We start from the raw sequence: 24,087 nt of genomic DNA on the forward strand, positions 1-24,087 counted from the left end.
TCTTTAAAGTCAAAGCTGTTTGTGCGTAGATGAGCAATATTCAGGTTGTCGCTGATTTAAATGACTCTTTGTTTTTGTTTTATTGACTGTGTCATTATAACACACGGAGGAGAAAAAAAAATGTTGGCATGTAATTTAAATAATTCCCATCATTCACACTTTGTGAGCTGACCTGATTTATAATTTCTTTTAAAACCATTTTTATAGCAATTAATAAAAGCTGTCAGCTCTACGACACCATTGTAATAAAACACAGGAAAGCACTGTGATTAATGCCATAGCTTAGACTTATCTGTAAATCTTTAGACTGCCATTAGTCTATTCTTATGTAACTTTTGATATTTCTATTTATTGCTCTTTATTTATGATTGACTACTTTCATTGTTCGCAGAGGAAATAGCCATGCATTCAACCAGTGCTTCCTTAAACAACAATGATCACTACTTCCCATTTCTTCTTTGTAGACGATCATTAATCAGAGCATTTATGTGTCGTTTCTTTATTCATTTAGCAGCTCAAGTAGTTTTAAGGATTTTAAAGCGCACAAATTACACAAATTAAATCGATGCTTGATAAAGATTATGGAATATGGGCTGAGTTTCCACTAAAAAAGAACAATTAATCAGGGTGTTTTACAAAGATTAAAAAAAAAGCAATCCAGCAGCACATTCGTTGCGCGTTTGCCTGAGGTTAAAGGGTTAGTTAACCACAAAAAGAGAAAAAAATGCAAATGGTTTCAGTTTCAAATTCCAAGATTTTGAGATATCCACCTGTAAAACATCTGCCTCTATCCGAACACAATGGTAGCTACGGAAACTTTCTCAAAGCACTCAAAAGTAATTTGGGTGATACAACCAATTTAGGGTGATTAACATTTCCTGAAATTCCAGTAGCGGTTGTCAGACGTGCTCGCCATAGATAAAGAAGTGTTAAGGGAGGTGGTGGTGGGGGGAGTATGTATGAGATGTATGTAAACGAGAGGTTAACAAGTGCGAACGAGAGGAGGAGGAGGAGGCGTGCACGGGGAGGAGCTGTAAAGGTAATGAGGGTAGGAAAGCAGCGGGTGAGAGGGGAGGAGAGCACAAGGAGATCCATGAGATGCAGCTGCAGATACAGCATTATCAGGCCGGTCTGATTGCTCCGTGATGGAAGGAGAGATTGCGGAGGAAACGAAGAGCTCTGCCCATCGTTCGGCTGGTGCTGGCGTTACCCCTGCTAGCCATAACAGCCGACTGCCTTGGCGCCAAACATGCTGGAATGCACCCTCACAAACACACAAACATACTGTGTATGCCTCCAAGAGCTGCTGTAGGGAACGCCTCCCTTATGTAACGTACGCTCAGTTGGGACCTGATGAACTTTGATGTACTGATTAGGAGGTACTCAAAGGATTCAGCTGTATTTTTGACTTGACTTTGACTTAACTTAAAATACTGTGAAACATATGCGTTCCTAATTGCAGTGGTCCCAGCTGTGTTTGAAGTAGAGTCCTACATTTTGGGAAATATACTGATTTACTGCCCTTTGATCAGACGGCCAAATATTTTGTTTTCATCTGTACGCCATTTGTTCTCTGGCAAATTGCAAATTCCCTCAATTGAGTTCATAATAAATTAATAATTTATGTTTTTAAAAAAGTATCTTTAGTGTGCTTAACGTTTTCTTAGCATATAACTTAAGAGAAATAATTTAAAATAAACACATAATTGCACCACGTGCAGCTCTAATATATGATAAAACATGCTGAAATCCTGCTCCTTCCTCTCCTCATGCTTTAATAAATATTTCCCCAGATTTTAAGCAACTACTTTTATATATATTTTATACATGCTATTATAAGATATTTTGAGAATGCGGCTCCCTCAAAGACTACAAACTGCTGAAGTTAATGGAAATCAAAATAAATATACTTGAGATACTTAAAAGTGTTAAGTGTTTTTAGCCTATTTTATTGCTTTAAAACTAAACTTATGAGCACAACATCAGTTCAGCGTCTTAGTGACACAATATTGGCTCTAACCACCTGATCTCCTGACCAACACTGGGATTGTCTGAAATCATCAGCCAAATAGAAAAAAGTTTGATAAGTTTGAACCCACTGTCCAGCAGAGCCCTGCCTGTTGTTAATGGGTGTGAGGATATGCTCAGTTCATGCTCATATACCAGGATATGCTCAACATTCCAGCAACCCTAGCGATTGGATAAGGAGTAGAATAAAAAGCAGATTGACCAAAATAAGGGAAAAAATATAGAAATTTCCAAACAATTATTGTAACAGATGTTTTCAGTAGAGTGTTTTTATGTTAAGTTACTGCTTTAGTAACATGTGCATAAATGACAGACAAGATGTGCATATGGATTTTCTTTTTTTCTATCCTTGGTTGCGTTCATTACTGAATATTTCTCATCTTTTCAGAAAACAGTTTGTGTGTTATGTATTTGTTTTTTTTAATGGTACTTATCGAAATTGTGCCTTACTTTTAGATTTATGTCTAAATATTTGGTACTGGTTCCCTTCAGGCATTTACTGACCTAACAAAACTATTCTGACAGTTTAGGCTCAACAAGAAAGAAAGAAAATATTTGTTTTTGTTCAGTTTCACGTTTTCTTCTCCTCGTTTTAAAATCAAATCCTAACCCAAAAAAATAGATGCTCATTTGAGCCTCAGTCCCTGAAGCCCACATCGGGTAGGTGACATTGTCAAGGTTTTCTCTTGTGGCGTCCTAATGTGTAGCACACCCTGAATCTTTTTTGTTTGGCATGTGAAAGCATGCACCAGATATTCCGTCTTTACAAACGTGACGAACAGGACAATGGCGGAAAAAGAATTCCCACTATGACAGTCACATAATGTTCTGAGTTCATATTGTGAGAAACTTATTTTGCCTCACTGCTCTGTCCCTTCATTCTGTCCAGTATGACCGGACAAATGTCAGAAAATAGAGGGGAAATGATTATCTTAGCAGCAGCTGTCCCTATCAAACGCTCTGTTCTGCTCCCATTATTATGAAACGAGGGCAGTTACGCAACCAAAGAACAGCACAGAGAAGAAAAGTGCAACTCGGTTCAAATGACTGGTAATCACAGCTTAGTATTTAGGCCAAAGGTGGCGCTGGTCTTTGGATAGAGCCTTGAGAGTCTCCCCAGCTCCCTGGGGCCCATGTGAAAGCTCCAGGTCCCTCAGGGGCTAATGCTATCTGGGCCCAGCTCCAAACTCAAGCCCCAGGCCTCGTTGGAAGCCTTGAGAGTTGCTCTCTCTTATCTCAGGGAAACACACTGGAGGAATTGCAAGCTTCCCACCCTCCACCCCCATCAACTACTGGGCTTTGTTCAGCGTGAAGCCAGCGTCTGCAAACGCATACGCCCTGCCTCTTGAATTGGGGCCAGCTCGAGGCTAGAGGTGTTTTTTCTATCAATTAGCTGAAACAAGACACTGTGGACAGACTGGAGTCACTGTGTGTAAATGTTTGGATACTGCGCTGAGCGTATTTGAGCATAATTGCAAGTTATGTCCTAAAAGCGGGCACCGCTTGAGCAGTTTGCCTGCAGTTTGTCAGGGTCGAGGATCAGGGGTGGCCGGAGACGCAGGAAGAAGCTACAGTGGTTTGTTTTGTCCCCGAGCCAAAGCTTCAAGAGGGAAAACAAGCCTGATGCGTGCACACAAACACACACAGATTTACAATGATATCCATTTATAATCAGCACTGAATGAGAAACAATTTGTGAGCGTCTCTTGTTTGCTGCCTCTCCCTCCAGGCTGCAGCAGCAGCAGCAGCGACGGCAGCGAGGACAACGGACAGATGGACAGCCTGTACCTGAAGTCTCTGGAGGGCTTCGTCACCGTGGTAACATCAGATGGTGACATGATCTTCCTGTCCGAGAACATCAACAAATTCATGGGACTCACGCAGGTACACAGCCATTAAAGAACACTTAAATAAACAGACATGTGCAGACACTAAATGTGATCAGTTCCTGTTTATTTCCACGCAGTCATAGTTGATGCTTTTTTTGTTTTTGTGGGGGGGCAGGGGGGCATCCACAGACACAGAATAAAGTGCCATATAAATACAGGTGAATTTGGCTTGTAGTTTAAAGTGCTTTGAGTGGTCATAAACCTCACCAACGTCTAACATCTTTGCACGTGACATGTGGATAGATTTTTTTTATTTTCTTCAACTTCTCAAGAAGATTGGAAGAAAGACATTAACCCAGTCAGACAGGACGCAGATGAGGATGTTAACGGGTAGTCAGGAGAGAGTGGGGTGTGTTTATGTGAAATGCCTGTCATGCCAGCAGTGTGTGTTCAGTCAAGACGGCATTTTCTTTCCCCACCCTCTCTGGCACCAACTTAAACAGCCAATCGTAAAGGAGACGTTTACTGTAAACGATGAAACAAAAGCTCTGCTTTGCGACCCTGCGCTGCCCTCAGCTTTCTGATTTCAGGCTGTCCTTCTGACCCATCTGCCTGAACTCGATGTCCCTTAAGTGGATTTTCTGGAAGAATGTATCATTTGTGGTAGATTTGTCCAAAAACGTAGTGGTCTTTCTTCACTCCTTACACCGTTGCACTCCATACTGTATATAAATGCCACTTGTTTTGCACAATCCAACTACCAACCTCTGTATATTTTATATATTTATTTTATTTTTACTCTATTTAATTTGTAAAATATGTATACACACACACACACGTAGACATACATATTTAGTATAAACATTCAGTAATATGCATACTCTCTTATATTGTACATATATTTATTCATATAATTCTCAGATTTAGCCATTCTTATATTTGCTTGTTCTTATGTTATTGTACTTTGCACACCTCTGTTGCTTGTGAAGCTCGCACACAAGAATTTCACTCACATGTGCTGTACCAGTGTACCTGCACATGTGATGTGACAATAAAAGTGATTTGATTTGCTGTGGAACAGAAGGAGACGCATTTCACTTCTGGTTGTCTTTGATGTCCAAATTTAATTCTTTCAGTGTGTTCATTACATATTTTATATTATATGGGGCAAATATAAACTGCATAGAAAGTGCAGCTTGACTGGTTATCAGAGGATTACAATCACAAGCTGCTAAACTTTAGTTTTGTTAGTTTAGTGTTGAAGCATTCTGTGTTTCTGGAGGTGACACACCTTTGTGCATTTGTTCATTCATGGTGGCCGCCATCACGCTCACTACCCCCTCTTCATCTATTTATCCCAAACAAACTACTGGTGCTGGTGGCAGAAAAAGAAATATGCAGCATGTCTAACTGATGGAACAACTACTGTAAAATGTAGAGAAAACTGTAACAGAAAGGCAATTGTATATCTTTATTTAACATTCCTTATTTCAGGATTTTTATTTATTTGTTTGCTTTTTGTTTTTCAGGTGGAGCTTACTGGTCACAGCATCTTTGACTTCACCCACCCATGCGACCATGAGGAGATCAGAGAAAACCTCAGTCTGAAGACGACTGGTTAGTACACAATCTCATACAACCGTTACATTCACCTGATTATGGTTTACTGATTAAAAAAAATATGCAGTCATTCTGACATGACAAGTGATCTTTTCATTCTCCTCCTTATCAAAAAATGCCCCCTGAAATAAAGTAGAGGAATGTCTGTGGAGTCTTATCTACTCAATAAAAGAATAAATTTGCTCAGTAATTCACAAGCTAAGCTGCCTATTAGATAATAGGATATCCTGTGTACAAAGTTGATGTTTTGTCCCACCCACGTCACCATGAGGAGATCATAGAAAGACCTATGTAACAGAAAACATTTTTTTTTCTTTTCTTTTTCTTTTTTTTTGCCTGTCCCATTTGGTTCTTTAGCCGTCAGAATTGTTGTCTGAAGACCAACAAGGATACCCAATGGATTTATTTTGCCAAATGGATCATCATGGCATTGCCGTATTGGTCCATTTGATCGACCTTGGTTTTTATTATTTATTTTATTTTATTTTCAGTTGTTACAGACGGGACAGACATGAGTGAGGGATAGGAAAGGGAGAAAGAAAGAGGAAGGAGAAGAAAAACAGAAGGGGAGAGGGACAGTGAGAAAGGGGGGGGAAAAAATATCTCCTGGATCACCTGTTGAGAGAAAAAGAAGAGAAAACAAGCAAAAAAAACCCAAAACAGAGCAACATACTAAACACAACACCATCACATTAATCTAGCTAAGTGTAAACAGCAGTAAATACTAAATATTGAATGTTGTTGTGCAGCACGCAGGACAGACAGCGCACAATGTGCTTTGAAGTAGCAGCCAAGAAAGGTGTGATTTAAGTCTATGAACAGTGAACACCCGTGTGCACACCTGTGTGGATCGGCGCGCTTGTATTCAAATGGTTTCCCCATGTAATGGTCTGCTAGAGGATGTAGAGAGCCATAGCCCCGCCCCCCAGGGCATGAAGCAGGCATGGAGGAGATCCAGGCCCCAGACATCCAGAGGCCCCAGAGTGCAAGAGCCCAAGGAGGACCACCGGAGGGGCATCCGTGCCACCTTCATGGGAAGGGCTGAGGATCCCCAGACGAGGGGTCACCCAGTAGCCACCGGGCAGAAGCTAGAGGGGGCTGCACCGGTGTGCAGCCGCCTCCAGAAAACAAATTAAGCAAATCACTGGAGAGCATTAATACCACGCAAATTAAAAAAATAATAAAAAAATGACACTTAAAAGATGCTCACAATACGAATAGTTAAGTCTTCGAGCCCAGAAGACAAGATTCCTAAGCTTTGATTCAGACTGGAAACATTTAAAGGTCACCTGTAATACTCATTACCAGCTTCATATTGTTAGTAAAGGAAAAATTCGCCTTTCAGTTCATTCTGTCTGAAATCAGCTCCTCCTCATTTATGGTCACCCTCCGTATTGAGTCCGCTTTCATGACCACTCACAATGACATCATACAGTAACAAGAGCAAAAGAAACTGTGTTAAACCGTGTATCATCTAAACCCGAGAGCGTGCCTCATATTAATTCATTGCCTGTACACACTCTGACTTCACCATTTGAAATCGTGGCAGCGGTTCATTAGGTCCACTTTTACAGCATTTTGAGATTATGTAAGTTTGAAGTCATGCAGCCATGCTGGATAACTGGAGGCATAATCTGAGTAAACTTCCCCCAATCATGTTAGAGTTTGTATTTTAATTCTAGTTGTTTCTGATTTCAAATCAATTTTTTTAATGTAGTGCCAAATCACAACAACAGTCGCCTCAATTATAAAAGACAATAAACCAATATTGTGTTAGTTTGCTGCTTTTTGGACATTTCTGTGGACAAGTAACACCGGTGTGACTTCTTTACTTGTGTATGTGTAGTCGCACTGGTGTTACGTATCTGCAGCGTGACTCCAGTGAAATAAAATGTCATCAGCTGATGTTAACGCAAACAAACTCATTTAAACTTATTTATTTATTTTTTGTTGAGTATTTGAACTCTTTCCCCTGCATGTGTGTATATATAGAATATAAGCACACACAGAGTGTTGATAACGCTTATCAGCACTGGCCGCAAAACTTGCAAGTAGAACAATACTTTATATTTTATAGACCTGTTTCTATTTAAATCGTTCACTCAGTCACTCACATATTAACGTACGCAGTTGTTTTTGGCCTGAAGAGACGTTCGTCTGGTGTTTGTTTTGCTCAACTTTAGCTATACGGAGATAAAGACTTGAGTTTGGAGTTTGACACTTCATTTCTTGGCTCTGAGGCATCGCTCCAAGGCTGAACTCTCACTTGTTATGTAACAGCTTGGCTTACTTTCCAACTCCTGTCATGTGGGCCGAGGGATATAATGACTGTGTTAACCTTGACTTTTTTTTTTTAATGACATTAAGTCATAATAAGCATGTTTTCTTCTTCTTAATAGTGTGATATATATATTTTTTTTTTTCCTTTTATGCCCTTTATTCCCACAGTTCGGCCATATAACTAACAAAATCCCTTGTGCTGCCCAAACACGTCTCACTGGTCCGGGCGTTGACTCGATTTGATGTCAGTGGCTAATTCCATCAGATAAATGCTCACTTTTTAGAGTCTGAGGAATTTAAATGAACTTAAATGATTATTCAGGAGTTGTTAAATCTGCCCATTTTCTTCCTAAAAACGTTTGAACTTCCGAAAACTGAATGCACAGTTGCTGATATGCTTTTGCACATACTTATGCAGACAGCTGTCCATATGGAAGATTCAAGCGTGGTTGCTGTGTTGTAGTGTAGTGTGGGTGATGTCAACACTGACTTAAACACACCGTGCATACTTGCAGACATGTACACTTTAGCTTAGGTCTAATATAGCCTGGACAGGTTCTTCACTTCATGTACCAGTGGCTCAATATTGAGGCCAATGTAGATTAGTTAGAAGTGTTTGGCTGGCTGTGGTGCTAGAGGAAAGTTCAGGGGCTTGTAAATCCTGCACAATCCTACAGGACGATGATATTCCACAGTACTGTCAGCTTGTTGTCAGCAGCTGTCTTATCTAGGAGTTGACCAAAGTATTTAATGGACCCTCAGACATCTATATCCTCTGATTTACTTGAGGATGAAAAATCATTCTTCTGAAATAGTAAATCTGTGTAACGCCTGACATCTTCCGCATGCTTTGTACAGCCCTGCAGCTCTTACTGTTACGGAGCCATTTAACTCTCCTGCTTTTACTTGTGGGACAGAAACGATCTATGCAAAACAATTCAAAACATGAACAGAGCGTGGTTATTAATATTCTATATCTGATGGGTCCACAAGGGGGGAAAAAAACATGAGAACAAAAGTTCAAAGGTCATACAGAGAGGAACCTATAAACAGATAAAGTAGAGGAGTTGTAAAGTACATGTGCAAAGGAAAGCCGATAAGAGCTGCTACCGTGAGGAAGAGCAGACGAGGGAAGGCGCTGAGAGAGGAACAAGGCATTATGGGGTAGAGATAGTGACGAGATGTTACACTTGCAGTGCAAAGCAGACCCAGAAGTACACCCATACTACATGTTTTCTGTCTGTGAATCCACTTTCTACTCCTTCCCTCTCTCCTGCACACATACAGGGTCACACTCGCTGTGCTGTGGTTGATAACTCTTATCAGCAGTGGCCACAAAGCACACAAGCAGAACGATACCTTCTGATTTATAGACCCTTTCTATTTAACACACTTTCACTCCACACTCATTCACATCTGAACATGAAAGTGGTTGTAAGTGTCGGGGAAACTTTTATGTGGTGTTTGTTTTGCTCGAGTGTAACCATATGGAGATAGAGACACACTTTTAAGCGTGGAGTTTGACAAAAGACTCACTTGTCTTTGCTCTGTGGCTGCAGCTCCGGGGCTGAACTCTGACCTTGTGATGTAACAGCTTGGCCTATTTTCCAAGTCCTCTGTGTCTAAGCTGGAAGGGAGATAAAGGGAGTGAACTTCCAGTTTATTATATTGCAAAAAAAAAAAAAGACACTGAACTTTGTTTTAAATCTCCTCATACTTATAGGATCCATATATTATCATGCTTTAATGTCAAGGGAATTTTATATACTGTGCAAAAAGCTAAAAAGCTGTTCACAAGAGCAGGTCTGAATCATTTAAATGCTTCTGTTTGCCCCTGCTCAGTGACTTTGTATTATGGTATGATGATTCAGATGATGACTTCTGACACACTGTTTTTTGTGTCTTCCAGGAAGTGGCTTTGGTAAAAAAGGCAAAGAGCTGAGCACAGAGAGAGATTTCTTCATGAGGATGAAATGCACGGTGACCAACAGAGGACGCACCGTCAACCTCAAGTCAGCCAGCTGGAAGGTAACAACTGCTACATCTACAAAGCATCACATCTGCAGCAACTGCACACACAAAATGAGATTATTACATTTTGAATAGATTTAGCCACATATTGGACACAGGTAGGGTTTAGATTTTAGAACAGGGTTGGGGGAACTTCAGGCCTCAAGGGCCGGTGTCCTGCAGGTTTTAGATGTGTTCTTCATCCAACACAGCTGATTCAAATGGCTAAATTACCTCCTCAACATGTCTTGAAGTTCTCCAGAGGCCTGGTAATGAACTAATCATGTGATTCAGGTGTGTTGACCCAGGGTGAGATCTAAAACCTGCAGGACACCGGCCCTCGAGGCCTGGAGTTCCATCATCCAGAGCAATTCATGATGCTGGTAGGAGTCTAGAAGCCCATGTTAAAAGTTTAATGTTATATCCTTAAATAGCAATTCCACAAGCAATCTTGTGCAGCAACACAAAAGTAGTGTAACAAATAGTGTAGAGAAATGCTTTCTCTGGGTTGTATAGCAGTAATGCAAAGCATTATTTTTAAAGGTAAGACGTAATTTACAGTCTTTTGAAGAAACCATCGCAGCCCTGGCCATTAATATCGAGTTATTTGGGGGGAAAAAAGACATGACCACTACAATAGGTGTCTGCGTCATGGTAAATATGAACACTCAGATAGGGAAAACTGTAATAATCGCGCTATGGCTGCATGTTATTCACCACAGGGGTAACTCTGACACTGTGTAAACTCCATCCTCAGGTGCTTCACTGCACCGGACAACTGAGGATGTACAACAGCTGCCCTCCACGAGTGCTGTGTGGCTTCAAAGAGCCTCCGCTCACATGTGCTGTCCTGATGTGCGAACCAATACCGCACCCGTCCAACATCGACACGCCGCTGGACAGCAAGACCTTCCTGAGCAGACACAGCATGGACATGAAATTCACCTACTGTGACGAGCGGTAGGCAGAAACATATTTTTTAGATTTCTTATTAAATGATAAAAATATATTCACCGAAGCGTATATTATGCACCTATATTTGGTTTGAACCTCAGTAGAGCAGCAGATTCACATTGCTGCCAATTAAAACATAACTCTTAAAGTCTGACACACACAGAAGACTTGAGCGATTGCAGTGTGTTGACTTAGCAGGTAAGAAAATAGAAGTTGGTGATGAAACCTAAATGAATGAGGCGCTGTCATGCCGTTGTCAGAGCGTGCCAAGTGTTAATGACCCTGGATTAGAGCGTGAACAAGCCTAAAAGCTGAAACATTTTTAAAGCTGCCAAACAAAATGACATCTGACATTGTGTCAGGTATCATTCGTCACTTGTAGGTTAGCATGAAAAGCAGCTATCTTAAACCTAAAAAGGACTGCATAGTTTGCACCCAGATATTTCTTTCCCACTGGCACGAGAAGGGAACACGGCGCATTTTCAGATTGGTGTTACACAATCGCATGCACGCAAATCTGTAATCTTATCAAGCCTCTCATGCAAGAGAAATGTTCCTTTTGTGTATTGCATGCACAGGTCTGTGCGTGACCGCACTACAAACAAGAGCCCATTTTCTTTTTCACCCTTTTTAGTGCAATTTAATAGCCGCCTAAATCTTCTCTCCAATTACACAAATGAGTTTATTGTAGGTGGGTCGACCCTCCTGGCTCGGCAGAGACTTACACTCATTAGAGGAGGGACAGAAAGTTTCTTCAGCTCATGCCTGGCAGTGTGAGAGATGGAGGAAACAAAGAAGGAGAGAGAGGGGGAAAGAACAGAGACGTATCACTTAGGAATAATTAGTTCGTCAAGAGGGGTAACAATCAGAAGTTTAACCTTTTAGTTTGCTTAAACTCTGTTTGACCTAAGAAGAACAATTATTTCCTCCCCTCAGTGTCCCTGTTGATTCTTTATAATTTACTAAGTACAGTAAGAAAGTCCATTTTATGATTAAATACCAGCTTTATAAATGACGTATGGCTATTGGCTGTATTCTCAATTCTACAGTATAAGGAATACAAACACAAAAGGACACAAAGGGAATTTCTAAAGTTATACAATTTGGATAATTTAGACTTGGACAACACTTCTGTGTGTACTATGTTACTTTAAGTGTCACTCAGAAATGTCATGCAAGTAATCATTACTTATTACAGTGCATGTTGTAGATCTATCAGATTCCTGCATTAATTCATTTTAGAGTTTTAATTCAAACATTTGTATAAAATCATTCGTATGCAGTAGGGGTGGGGGAAAAATTGATACTGTGTAGTATGGTGATATTTTGCTTGCTAATAATGTATCGATACAGGGACAGCAGAAATCGATATTTTGTTACAAAAAAGGTTTTTGTGCTCTGACTTCAGAGCATGTTGATCCTTTTTCTGAGCAAGAATCCTGACATTCCTTCACTGTCCAAATGTGTTTAACTTGTTTATGGCAGAAATAAACATGACAGTTTATTTATTTTAATTTAAGACATGTTTTATTTTAATTAAGTTTAAAACTTTTTTATTTAATGTAAAATTATATTTTGTTTTAATTTACTTTCAAATTCTTCAGTTGCTGAAGGGGCTGCATAGTTTTCATAAACTGCATAGTTCAGAATAGCTATAATTGTACCAGATGGTTGATTCAGTTAAGTTGGACTAGACTGTAATACAAACCGTTCAGTTTGTCAACAATAAAACTGAAATGAGAGAAAGACTGAGTGTGAGACTTTGATATTAGATAAAATAAATATTGATAAAGTTTACCTTTATGTACAGAATCTGAATATCGCAAAATATTTTAAAAAATTGCAATAATATCGTATCGTGCGTTAAGTATTGTGATAATATTGTATCGTGAGATGTATGGTGATTCCCACCTCTAGTATGCAGACGATAGCGTGCAGGGTAATGTGCTCTTCTGCTTTGGTCTTACTGTCATTTGTTGCTTTTATATCTGTAATAATGTAAAGTACACCGTGATGCACAATAACATAAAAATAACAGTGAAACACTCGTACTTACTTAACATGCAGGAAATGAATGGAAGGAAAGAAAAGAAAGCAATCACCATCGTAATCATCATTGTTGTAATTCGAAGCTATTTTAGTTGTGACCATGTTTTATTAATGCTTTTGTTTCGTCTCTTTCCCCACTCTGACTCTCCTCTCTGGCCTTAATGCATTTTTTTTAAACCCATTGTGCCTATGTACTCCTCTTCCCTCCAGACATTCATCCCCTCCCTTTCCTCCCTTCCCTCCCTTTCCTCACTACATCTGTCAGCGTTACGCAATCTGAGGGTCTGCATCACCAGACCTCTCGCTCTGTCCCTCACACAATAAATCCACCGCATCATCCGCTGACTGTTCATCTCAATGAAACTTTGGCTTCACACCTCCAAAGCTATCTAAAGGGCAATATAGATGATGAAAACTGTATTTTAACTGATTTGACATCAAAAAATGTTGAGTGTGATGATCAGAGGTACAAATAGGATAAAACGGTGCTGCAGTGTTTCCTATCCCTAAACTCTGAGTCACATCCACTCAGTCAGCAGCTTGCTTATCCAAGGTGATGGAGTTTATCCTCATGCCAGAGTGAAACATTTTGGTGGCAGTTGGAGTTAAATAAAATCACATTCCTAGCACTTTAATTTGGGTTAAGTACAACTTATCTTCATTCTCGGTCCCAGTTTACCCTCCCCGGTCTCCTTATCCTGATAAAACCTTGTTTTCAGGGGCCCATTTCCTGTTGTAGGTTTGAATCATGTTCTCACAGCACAGTTTGTTTGGAAGAGGCTCTGCTTTTGACCCTTAGCCTAATTGTTGGCTTCTCAGTGAAGTCAAAATTAAACTAAAGTTAATAACGTATATAAATAAGTGTATTTGCTGTCAAAACAGCCTGAAGCTAAGTATGTAATTATTTTCAGCACTCAAAAACTTCATTTAAATTAGTGCACCTGTAATCAGATTACAGTAATCCTGTTATTTAGTCTCAAAACCTCTACTTACAGGCGAAAGAGTTGAGGAGAAATAAAAGGGAGTTTTATCAACGTGGTTATTGAAAGCCAGCAACGAAATCCTGATTAACAACGTGAACTTGTGATGAGAGACGAGAGATTAGCTGTTCCCTGAAGCACCGGGAGGTTGGAGACAGAACGAGCAATTCTTATTTTTGGAAATCTATCCACCTTTCAGGTTGATTTCCAAATGGCACATGATGTCTTTTGAAGTTCAGGATGGAGTGCAGGATTTGTGTTTTGAGTCGTACATGTGAGAAAAGTTCAAATAATAAGTAAAAGCCCGTGTCTTATTAAATGTCTGTGTCTGTGTTCCAGGGTAACAGAGTTGATGGGTTACACTCCCGAGGATCTGCTGGGTCGTTCCATCTACGACTTCTACCACGCCTTGGACTCAGACAGTGTCACCAAGAGTCATCAAAACTGTAAGTACACGCTCGGACTTTAAAAAAGACTTTGAACGCCTCAAACATCAAATATGAAGCAAAACAAGCCACGGTGATTCAGCTATGGACACAATCTGCACGTGTAGTTTGCCTTTAGCTAAGATCTAGGCCTGCGTGTCCTCAGATTTTGCGCGTAGCAGTAAGCGATTGGTTCAAAAACCTGATGAAATATGGAGCAACTCTTAAACAATAATTAGAGCCTTTCTGCACGCTTGCTACTATTGGCAGCCATCTTGAAATGGCACATTCGAGGCACTTATTTTGAAGGATTCCCTAAATGAACTCTAATTTTAGTGATCAGGATGTAAAAACTGCATAATCACTAGCCAGATCAGCTAAACGCTTCAAGCTTGTAGTCAGCTGGTAATACCTAAAGTTTATTGAGTGAAGATATCGGAGTTTTTCTTGTCAGACATTTTTGTTTCATTAAAATGTTATTTTATTTTATTTTATTTTAATTTATTTTAATTTATTTTATTTTAATTTATTTTATTTATTTATTTATTTATTTATTTATTTATTTATTTATGTTTTAGGTAGACAAATACATTTATCCTTGTTTAGACATATGTGGATGTCTGTGTGTATGTAAAGAGCAGCAACATGGTATTAAGATGTCTGTTATTAAATTAAGTGCATCCACTGATGGCCTGATGAGGTTTGCACATCTGGTGCCACAAACACAGTGGACAGGGGACCAGGTGGCCTCTATTACAATCTAATAACACTGTGTGTGTGGGTGTGTGTGATGTGTGTTGCTTGTGTGTGTGCATGCGGACAAGGCTCTGAAGTGTCATGGCTATTCTCTTCACTGACAGTACTGTATCATTAGAGGCTTTGACAGTGCACGAGGGAAAGTGGTAATTTAGTTCCTTAAAACCACCCCTGCAACATAATGGCTGTGTGTGTGTGTGTCTGTGTGTGTGTGTCTGTGTGTACACAGCAAAAAATGCTCTTGTTACAAAGAGGATTATGCTTTTTTTCCCCTCCTCCTGGCATATCTGGGCCAACACTAATCCTGATATTTTCTTTGAAAAGTAAAACTGTACTTTCCAAAAAAGTTGATTCGCTACATCCAGATGACCAGAATCAACTTTCCTTACTTGGATGATTGAGCATGCATCAAGACACAAAACTGTACCTAATTTGATATTTTACTTTTCACAGAAAATAATATTTTCATCCAAAACTTTCATCATTTAAAAAGCTGTCAAGCAGAAACTTAAAGAAGCAGAACAACCCAAATACTTTCCCCCCTGTAGCCTGTAGTGGTGTGTTTCAATCCAGATTGTTATGGTGTGAGTTTCAGAGCTGTAGTTGTTGTCTTTGCTGCCTGTTTCATTAAACTAAAAGCACTCTCCCTGTCCTACCATGAAGTACCTAAATACAGTAATTGAAAAAATAAACCAACAGTCACTTTTTCCACACCCAATTAGTCCAAAATCATAAAGAAAAATTGTGGTTTTACAATTTTCTCCATTTACTAGTCAGATAAAACATGCCGCTAGCTAACATTACCCTCAATAGAGACTGGATGACATTAATGCATACAGCCAAGCACGAGCCTCTCATCACAGTTGGGTCTTTCTCCACAATCATGCAGTTTATGGGGGAAACTGCTTACAATTAAAGATCGATTTATTTTGTGCAATTTTAAATGCAAATTTTTAAATTCTGTTTTTGATACTTCAATAACCATAAGAAGTATAGAATACTGTCATATTTTAGTATTAAAGAGAACAGTATTTATATCCTGGGTAATGTTAGATATATATTAGATTACAAGACAATGAGAATATTATATTTTTTATTGTTTCTACCCTATCTGAGTTATTGTGTTGAAGTATGGGGGAATACATATGTGACTAATATGAAACCATTATATTTATTACAGAAGACAGCGCTTCGAATTATGCACAATGTTAAATATAGAGAACACACTAATAATTTGTTTAGAAAATTGAAATTATTAAAACTAGAAGACACAGTAAAATTACAGACTTTAACTATTATGTTTAGGGCAAAAAATAAAACACTACCTCTTAAGTTACAAAGTTTATTTGTATTGTGTTCAGAAAATGGGGACGGCAGAAGGAAGTTTTATTTTAAGCACCGGTTTGCTCGAACCACACAAAGGCAAATGTGTCCAACAGTCACAGGCATAACTGGAATTCTCTCAGTGATCATCTTAAGTGTTGTACAGATGTTTCTCAATTTAAAATCTGCTATAAGAATAAAATGATAAACCAATATGAAGAAGTTGAAAATAATAGAATTTAATTGTAGAAAAATGATCCTTTTAGTTTGATATTTAGTGGTATTGCTCATTGTTGAGTATATTGTTATGTTTGTTTTGTTTTGTTATGTGCAGAAAATTGTCAGAGTGTAATTTTAGTTGCCTACTTGTATTATCACAAATAGGGGGCAGGTATCAATAAGGATTCTTCTTCCTGCTCCTTTTCATGCATGGAAACAGTGTTACTTTAATTGAATGGAAGGTTGTGTGTGGGAATGAATTACTGCTGTACCATGTGTGAAACAAAAAATAAAATAAAATAAATAAATAACATGGACAATATTTCCAAAAATGGTCATTCACACTGAAACGGTCTGGATGGATTAAAAAACACCACAGGCCCAAAGTAATAATATCTACAAGCATCTGGGGTAATAAGTGCATTCTTTTTAAATAAAAAACCAAAGTAACTCACATTTACAAAAGTCAAGTTATTATGACTTTTTAAATCAAAGACTTACTTTGAAAGGTTGGCTCAAAAAACAACAAAAAAAACAACAATAGGCTTAAAAAACAAATCCATTGTGCTTGAAACAGAAATATTTCAGCACATATTGGGATTGTTTGATATCAAGTTGTCTTTTGAAGTTTTGCACTTCCAAAGTCGACCTTTTAGACATGTTCTTTTGGTCTCGCTGCACTTTAATTATGCATGTCAACAAAAACCAAAAAAGTGACTTGAAAGAGGATTGTAGTCCTCAGGTTTTTGTTTAGTGTGCTGCATGTGAAATTTTTTTCTTTTAGCCTCTTTCCACTGATCTTAAGTCATCTGCATCCGCAGCCCTTAGCTGTCTGACATTTGCCAAGATAAAGGACTCTCTATCCATCTGAACGTCTCACAAACACAGACGAGCCGCTCTCACGGCCAACGTGACCGGCCTGTCGATCAGCACATGCTAACAGTGTTCTCTGCTACATGCAGTGTTGTCCCCTCCAAGCTTTCTCAACACTCTTACTTGCGCACACACACACACGCAGGGAGTCACTGGCCTTATGTACGCTTTGTGACCATTCCTACGCCTTTCCCACGCCAGTGCTGAACTCTGGACTGTAGCCAGAACATTTCCTTCTCGAGTCAAAGTCAAACATCCCGCCTTGTCCCGCTTACAAATATTTGCTTGATTTTTAAAGGATTATCCAAATATTTAACAAATAATTAGCCAATCTGGACTTTAAACACCTAAATAAAAACAAAGTATAAAAATCCACCACATACAGTTGTGGTCAAGAGTTTACAGGCACTCCAAATGGGCACGAATTTAATACTTCCTTCGATCTGTTCTTTTCCTAGAATAGATCTTTTAATAACCTTAAAAAGCAAAAATTGACTTTATTTGGATTTCCTCTAATACACACATGGTCAAAATTACACATGCAAGCTCCAATATATACATAAACTCACGTAAATCTTTTAATAAGTAGTACTGAAGGTTTACACCGTCTTCTAATTTGACTGGCGTGAGGCTTTACTACTGATGTGACCTTTGATTGGAAAGTTGCAACACAGAAGATTAAACAGTCCACCTGTCACTGACATCGACAAACTAAAAAGAACCATCAGTTTATTTTCTTTGGTTTTGTTTCCTCATCAGAAGATTACTCACCGGGTTATACGACAATGTGAACGCGTCACAATTTTACGCATGGACAACAAAAACTCAACAACTACTCTCAGTGAGTCATTTCTGAGTAATAAGGAAGAACACTGATTACAATGGCCCTGTTTGAAGCAGTCCTGTTCATGAGGACAGTAGCTGAAATCAAATTCAGCGCAGTTTTATTTAGTGCCAGTCAACAGTCATCTCATGGCATTTTAAATCGTTATGTAAAGACTCTAATTAAAATGATAGCAAAAGGTGAACATGGAGAAATGACTTAATAAAACCCTGACCAGACATTATTGTTTCAGTGTCACTTTCGAGTCAAATCAGTGTGCCACTTTTGAAGAATAAAGGAAGTATGCTCACAGTTTCAGGAAAATTGTTTTATATCTGCTTTAAACTTGCAAGCGAAAACGCCAATGTTATTCATCGCTTCTTTTTTGTTTCTTCTTCTCTTCCTTATGCAGTGTGTACCAAGGGTCAGGCAGTAAGCGGTCAGTATCGTATGCTGGCTAAGAACGGGGGTTACGTCTGGGTAGAAACCCAGGGAACTGTCATTTATAACAGCCGCAACTCTCAGCCGCAGTGCATCGTGTGCATCAACTATGTCCTCAGGTAAGAGTCTTCATTTTTAGTCCAAGTTTCCTTCAATTAAATGCCATCTTTGCCTGGATTTAATCATAAAATATTCCGATTTCTATATCTCAAAGTTCAAATTTGCTGCGTTTTCTCCAATCTGTAGTGACATTGAGGAGAAGTCGATGATTTTGTCCCTGGGGCAGACGGAGTCTCTGTTCAAGCCACGACACATGAGCAGCTTCTTCAGTCCTGGAGTGGGTGTGAGCGGAGAGCCTGGAGATGCCCTCTTCAGTAAATTCAAAGAGGAGCCGGAAGATCTCGCTCAGCTCGCTCCAACACCTGGAGACACGATCGTTTCCCTCGACTTCAGTCAGTATTTACTTCTGTAAAACTTCCTACTGCGTCTGTTATGGTCACAGTGTTCTTCCACCTTACTTTGGCAAAAACGATATAGCAGAAACAACTTTTTAATACAGTTTCATTTTCTTTTTTAAAAGATTGGCTCAAATTTGTGATTCTTTTTCGCAGGTCGTGTTCAGTTTGAAGAGCCCCAGCAGCCAGCATACTCCCAGGTGTCTGCTTCAGCCATGGCCCCTCCGGGACCACCGTCCTGGGCCAGTGAGAGCCACAATTCTGCCTCCAATGCCTCTGGACCCCCAACTGCAGCTCCAGGGGACGTGGGTAAAATGGCCGGTGGCGGGTTCACTGTGCAGCAGAACCCTCCACCGGGCAGCGCCACTCCGAGCCTCAGCAGCTGCTCCACGGTGAGGACAGCGAGACGGGGCACGACTGAGAGCCAGTTTGTGAAACTGAAAAGAGTAATTAGTTAGTGAGCGAGTGACTGGTTGGTTACACTTGTTGCATGGTTTATTCTCTCAGTGTGCGGTGAGGTCACTAAAACTGGGCAGAGTGTGTGAGAATAACGGGGGTGGTTATTTGGATGGGATAGGCTCGTAGCAGTGAATAGTGCCTTTGTCAAAACTCATCTCTCTTGTTTCTCTTATGTATTAGTCCTTTTTGTCTGTGTTTATCATTTTCTTTCTCTCATTCAAATCTAATTTCTTCCTTTTGTTCATCCTTCCCTCTGTCCTTCACCTCTGCAGCCCAGCAGCCCAGATGATTACTACAGCTCAGTGGAGAGTGACCTGAGGGTGGAGCTCACAGAGAAGCTGTTTGCTCTGGACACAAAGGGAGACAGTCCTGCAAACACTGAGGTGTGTGTGTGTGTGCATATGTGTGAGTGACCAAAGTTGTGTAGAGTTAGTTAATTAACCAGCTCAACATATGTATTCTGTATCATTAGCTTTTTAATTTACTGCTATGGTGTCTTTGACCTTTAGCTTATAAGTCTGTGAGAAAAACATCCAGGACATTTTCCATTTTATGTTAGTAGTTCTTCAATTTAATGAGTACTGGATTAAACAAAACTATAAATCAGTGGTTTACATATTTGAGTGGCTGCTGATAAAATATTAGTGCTCACAATGATGTTTTTATTATTGAGTTGCTAATGTAATCATCGTAATCCTGTTAGTCTAAACTGAGTGGCAGTTTAAGAACACTGCAGCATTATCTCAGCCACAAATACTCAAATGTCTAAAGCAATAATTTATATTTTTCCCAAATGCTTAAAAGGATCTCTTTTCTTAAATATTTGTATTAAAAAAACAAAACAAAAATGATTTCTGCTATCCAGAGGGACTTGAGTGATTTGGACCTGGAGACTCTGGCTCCTTATATCCCTATGGATGGAGAGGACTTCCAGCTCAATCCCATTGTCACAGAGTCCAAGCCCCTGGAGGCAGCTCCAGCAGGATCCATGGGGAGCAACACCAGCCTGCCTCAAACTAACCAGACCACCCAACAGAGTTTCAACAATGTGGCCAGCCTCTTCCAGCCCCTGTCCACCTCCTCCCAATCCCCAGGCCACTACCAGCGTGCGGCATCTTCATCCTGGGCTGGAGGGGAGAAGAGAGTCTCCAGCCAGGGGAATGCAGATCCCCATGGAAGGTCATACATGATGGGGCATCTGCACAATCCCCCATACCAGGCTCCAGCCAGCTCCCCGCTGTCCTCCATGGGGGGCAGTCAGAATCTGCAGTGGCCACCAGACCCGCTGTTGACTTACCAACAACAACCACGACCCACCAAAGCCTGTCTGATGGACACGATGTTGGAAGATCGGCCATCCTGCAAGCAGAACATGCCACATGGCATGCAGAAACAGAGGTGACTTAACTATGAGTCTCTTATTTTAGTGCTCAAGGAAAATTTAACTTGATGCATATAACTGTGAAAATATAAGACTAAAAGGAATAAGGAATAAAAACCTTAACAACATGATTTAAATGATAGATTTAAATAAAAAAGGGCGTTTACCACCAAATTCTCTTTATTAATGCCGCAATTATTTATTATTAATTAATTTTTTTTATCCACTTTGTGTATGCAGGTCCATCGACAACTTTGTACAAGCTTACAGAGACATGAGTCCAGCCAGAGTGGCCATGGCCAACAGTATGAAGCGCTCCTTCAGCCAGATGGCTGTGGTGAGTTCCTCCGACTCCTATCGTACAGCAAAAGCTCCACTGCAACTTAAAGCATTCAGTGTAACATAAAGCATTATTTTGAGGCAAGATTGCACGTTAGTTTCCAAACCACGATTTAAATTCTTGAGTTTGATAGTTTGCCTAAAAAAAATCTTCATGCACGAACTGCTAATCAGTTGAGTATGACTGTTTCAGGGTGAGAGCAAGCTGCCAGAGTTCATATGGAAGAGGATAAGGAGTGACAGTTGCATGGATCGTTCCCTCTGTGCAGGTATGCTTGTGCAGCAAACGGATGGAAACCATGTTTTATCATCTCTTCCACGCATCAGCTGCACCTTTTTAACCTCTCGCTCTCTCCTCTCAGAGTCGGAGATGGCGAGAATGATGCCAGGGAGCATGGCTCCATGTCTCAACTCGCTGCAACAACACAGGAAGTCACTGTACGCAGGAAATGGGATAAGTGGTCGAAATGAAAAAGGCTTTCCCCAAAAGAGCTGTGACTACAGAGAGTATAACATGCTGCCTTCTAACAAGTCTGAGGGTGAGCTGGATTTTAGTCGGCTAATATCACTGCGTGGACAGTTAAAGTACTCGTTTAGTCTTCTGTTTAATTTAAAGTACCTTTACGTTGCAGAATATATGACTCAGCCATTAACATCTTGCTCTGACTAAATCTACTTTATTCAAATAAACAAGTAAATCACTGACACAGGGATTTTCTTTATTTCTGTCATTTTCTAGGCATAGCCAGTCGTTTGCTGGGGCCTTCATTTGAACCCTCCTTTCTGCCGGAGTTGACCCGCTATGACTGCGAGGTCAATGTCCCGCTGCAGGGCAACCTGCACCTCCTCCAGGGCTGCGACCTGCTGAGAGCCCTGGACCAGGCCACCTAGAGCCCCAGATTCAAACAGCGACATAAACCTAGACTTACTCCCTGCCCTGAGCCTCGACCTGCAGCACGAGACTTAAGCCTTTCTTTACCTTTGTACCTCTAGGCCTTCTGTGAGCCCTAAAGCTCAGCTAACTATAGAGAATGGTATTAATGGCCACATCCTGCCTTATTTAGCCCCACACTCTTTTCCCCATCCCCTTTTTACGTTCTCTGTGTAGACCAAGCTGAGTTATCAGGGTCAAGCCACACGCACCCCTTTCCCTGCCAAGCTCTCGACTCATATCAGATGCAGGTTGACCACCATTGAGCCAAACATCAAATGACCCGCATGTATAACAAACGGTCACTGGTCAAAAAAAGGTCAATGCTGCACATTTAATACATGACAAAGGTCACACCATCACATTAATTATTTAAGAGTTTTGACACTGGGATCTCACCGGGTTTGGTATAGATGCCAACAGGGTGGCAACGCTATGTTTGAAAACACATCCTGAACTCGGGTCTCTGGTGTAAAAGGGGTGTTAGTGGTTCCTGCTTAGGTTTAGCAAAGCGGGAGTCTGTGAGCTGACCTACGCCCTGATATGGACTCTATGCAGCTCAGATCCCAGCCCTACTACTCTTCTAGCTAAAGCATTTCGCTCAGAAGAGATGATATTATACTACCTACACATGAACAGAGACACGGTCTTCTTTCACATTTGCATGTTTTACCAGCAACTTGTAGACACGGCCCAGTCGAAGCTTCAAGCAAGAACTGGTAAATTGTAGCCATTTTAAAGATTTCTTAAGAATCCTTTACACTATTGAATTCTCATTACCCAAAGATGATTTCTTTTTAATCATAGTGGTGCAATATGCTGGACTGGAGTACTTTACAGTGTGGCCAGATCGGTATTAATTTCATTTCCTCTATGCCCAAGACTTAAATACTCCAATTTAAGTATTATTTTAATCTTTAGAGAATTAAAGGTTGCTTTATTTGAAAGGTTATGACCAGAACCAGAACTGCCGAGCAGAATCGGACGCAGTAAAAGTGATACCCAGCCTTGCTCAAGCCTCACATTCATCAGCCTGCCTCGTTTTGTCTGAATCCATCCCACAAATCACTGTAGCATATCTCTGCTGCTTTAGTAGATAAACTAGTAGCATTAGATCTGTATGTTTCACTTTCAAATGACATATCATTATTGTAAATAGTCTTTTCTTCTTTTCCTGAATTGAGATATTGAAGCTTTTATGAAATTCCCCCAGTTTATTCAAACCAAACTGACCGGACACTTCACCACATTAACGCTGTCTTTTTTTCTTCTTCTTTAGTTCTTACTCAACGTACCACATTCTCTCATTTTCTCTGTCTCTCACTCTCTCTCTGACACTGTAATAAACATATTGCAATATATGTAATCTGAACATTTAAGATTTAACATCTTCATCTTAAATCTGTCTAAACACGCTTTCCTCACTTTAGTGTCTCTCAGTCAGGTAAGTAGCTTGTGTGGATACAGGGTTATTTTCTTATCGTGCAATTATTTCATTGAGCTAAAACTTAGATTGTCAGTAACAAAGTTAGACTTTATGTACATAATCAATAGCCTGCACAAAGGAATGTGACATGCACACACTGTAAGAGTTCATATGATTAAATGTTATTAGCTAACACACATTATATGCAATACAGGAAACCCGAAAAGACCAGACCAGTGGTGTGCACAGACTATGAGGGGACCAGGGACTGTTTGAAAAAGGGGGACACCTATGTGTGGTGGGGGGGTGTTTTGGTTTCGTTATTGTCCTGCACCTGTACTTGGGGAAGCTTTAAGAAAAAGTTTGCATGATTTGCTGAATAATGTCGTGGCACGGTTTTACATTTAGTTTGAGACACTTATTGGTTTGAATTATGTACAGTACACAACAAAATTGTCAGCAGACAAGCTGTACAATCATTGTAGG

General features: G+C 40.0%; 1 protein-coding gene across 1 annotated transcript in view; it reads left to right on the forward strand.

The window, feature by feature from the left end:
- epas1b (endothelial PAS domain protein 1b) overlaps window positions 1-22,696 on the forward strand; it is a 48,324-nt gene extending 25,628 nt beyond the window's left edge. The window contains exons 3-16 of the mRNA XM_087849990.1: window positions 3,758-3,912; window positions 5,387-5,474; window positions 9,667-9,785; window positions 10,525-10,727; window positions 14,090-14,196; window positions 18,582-18,729; window positions 18,857-19,062; window positions 19,222-19,457; window positions 19,797-19,907; window positions 20,390-20,922; window positions 21,146-21,242; window positions 21,438-21,513; window positions 21,607-21,783; window positions 21,984-22,696. Of these exons, the coding sequence (XP_087706116.1) occupies window positions 3,758-3,912; window positions 5,387-5,474; window positions 9,667-9,785; window positions 10,525-10,727; window positions 14,090-14,196; window positions 18,582-18,729; window positions 18,857-19,062; window positions 19,222-19,457; window positions 19,797-19,907; window positions 20,390-20,922; window positions 21,146-21,242; window positions 21,438-21,513; window positions 21,607-21,783; window positions 21,984-22,135 (2,408 nt within the window). The 3' untranslated portion in view covers window positions 22,136-22,696. The remainder of the gene's footprint in view (window positions 1-3,757; window positions 3,913-5,386; window positions 5,475-9,666; window positions 9,786-10,524; window positions 10,728-14,089; window positions 14,197-18,581; window positions 18,730-18,856; window positions 19,063-19,221; window positions 19,458-19,796; window positions 19,908-20,389; window positions 20,923-21,145; window positions 21,243-21,437; window positions 21,514-21,606; window positions 21,784-21,983) is intronic.
- The last annotated feature ends 1,391 nt before the right edge of the window (window positions 22,697-24,087 follow it).

Source organism: Neolamprologus brichardi, chromosome 13, assembly GCF_056152115.1.
Source record: "Neolamprologus brichardi isolate AB-2024 chromosome 13, ASM5615211v1, whole genome shotgun sequence".
NCBI classification, from domain to species: domain Eukaryota; kingdom Metazoa; phylum Chordata; class Actinopteri; order Cichliformes; family Cichlidae; genus Neolamprologus; species Neolamprologus brichardi.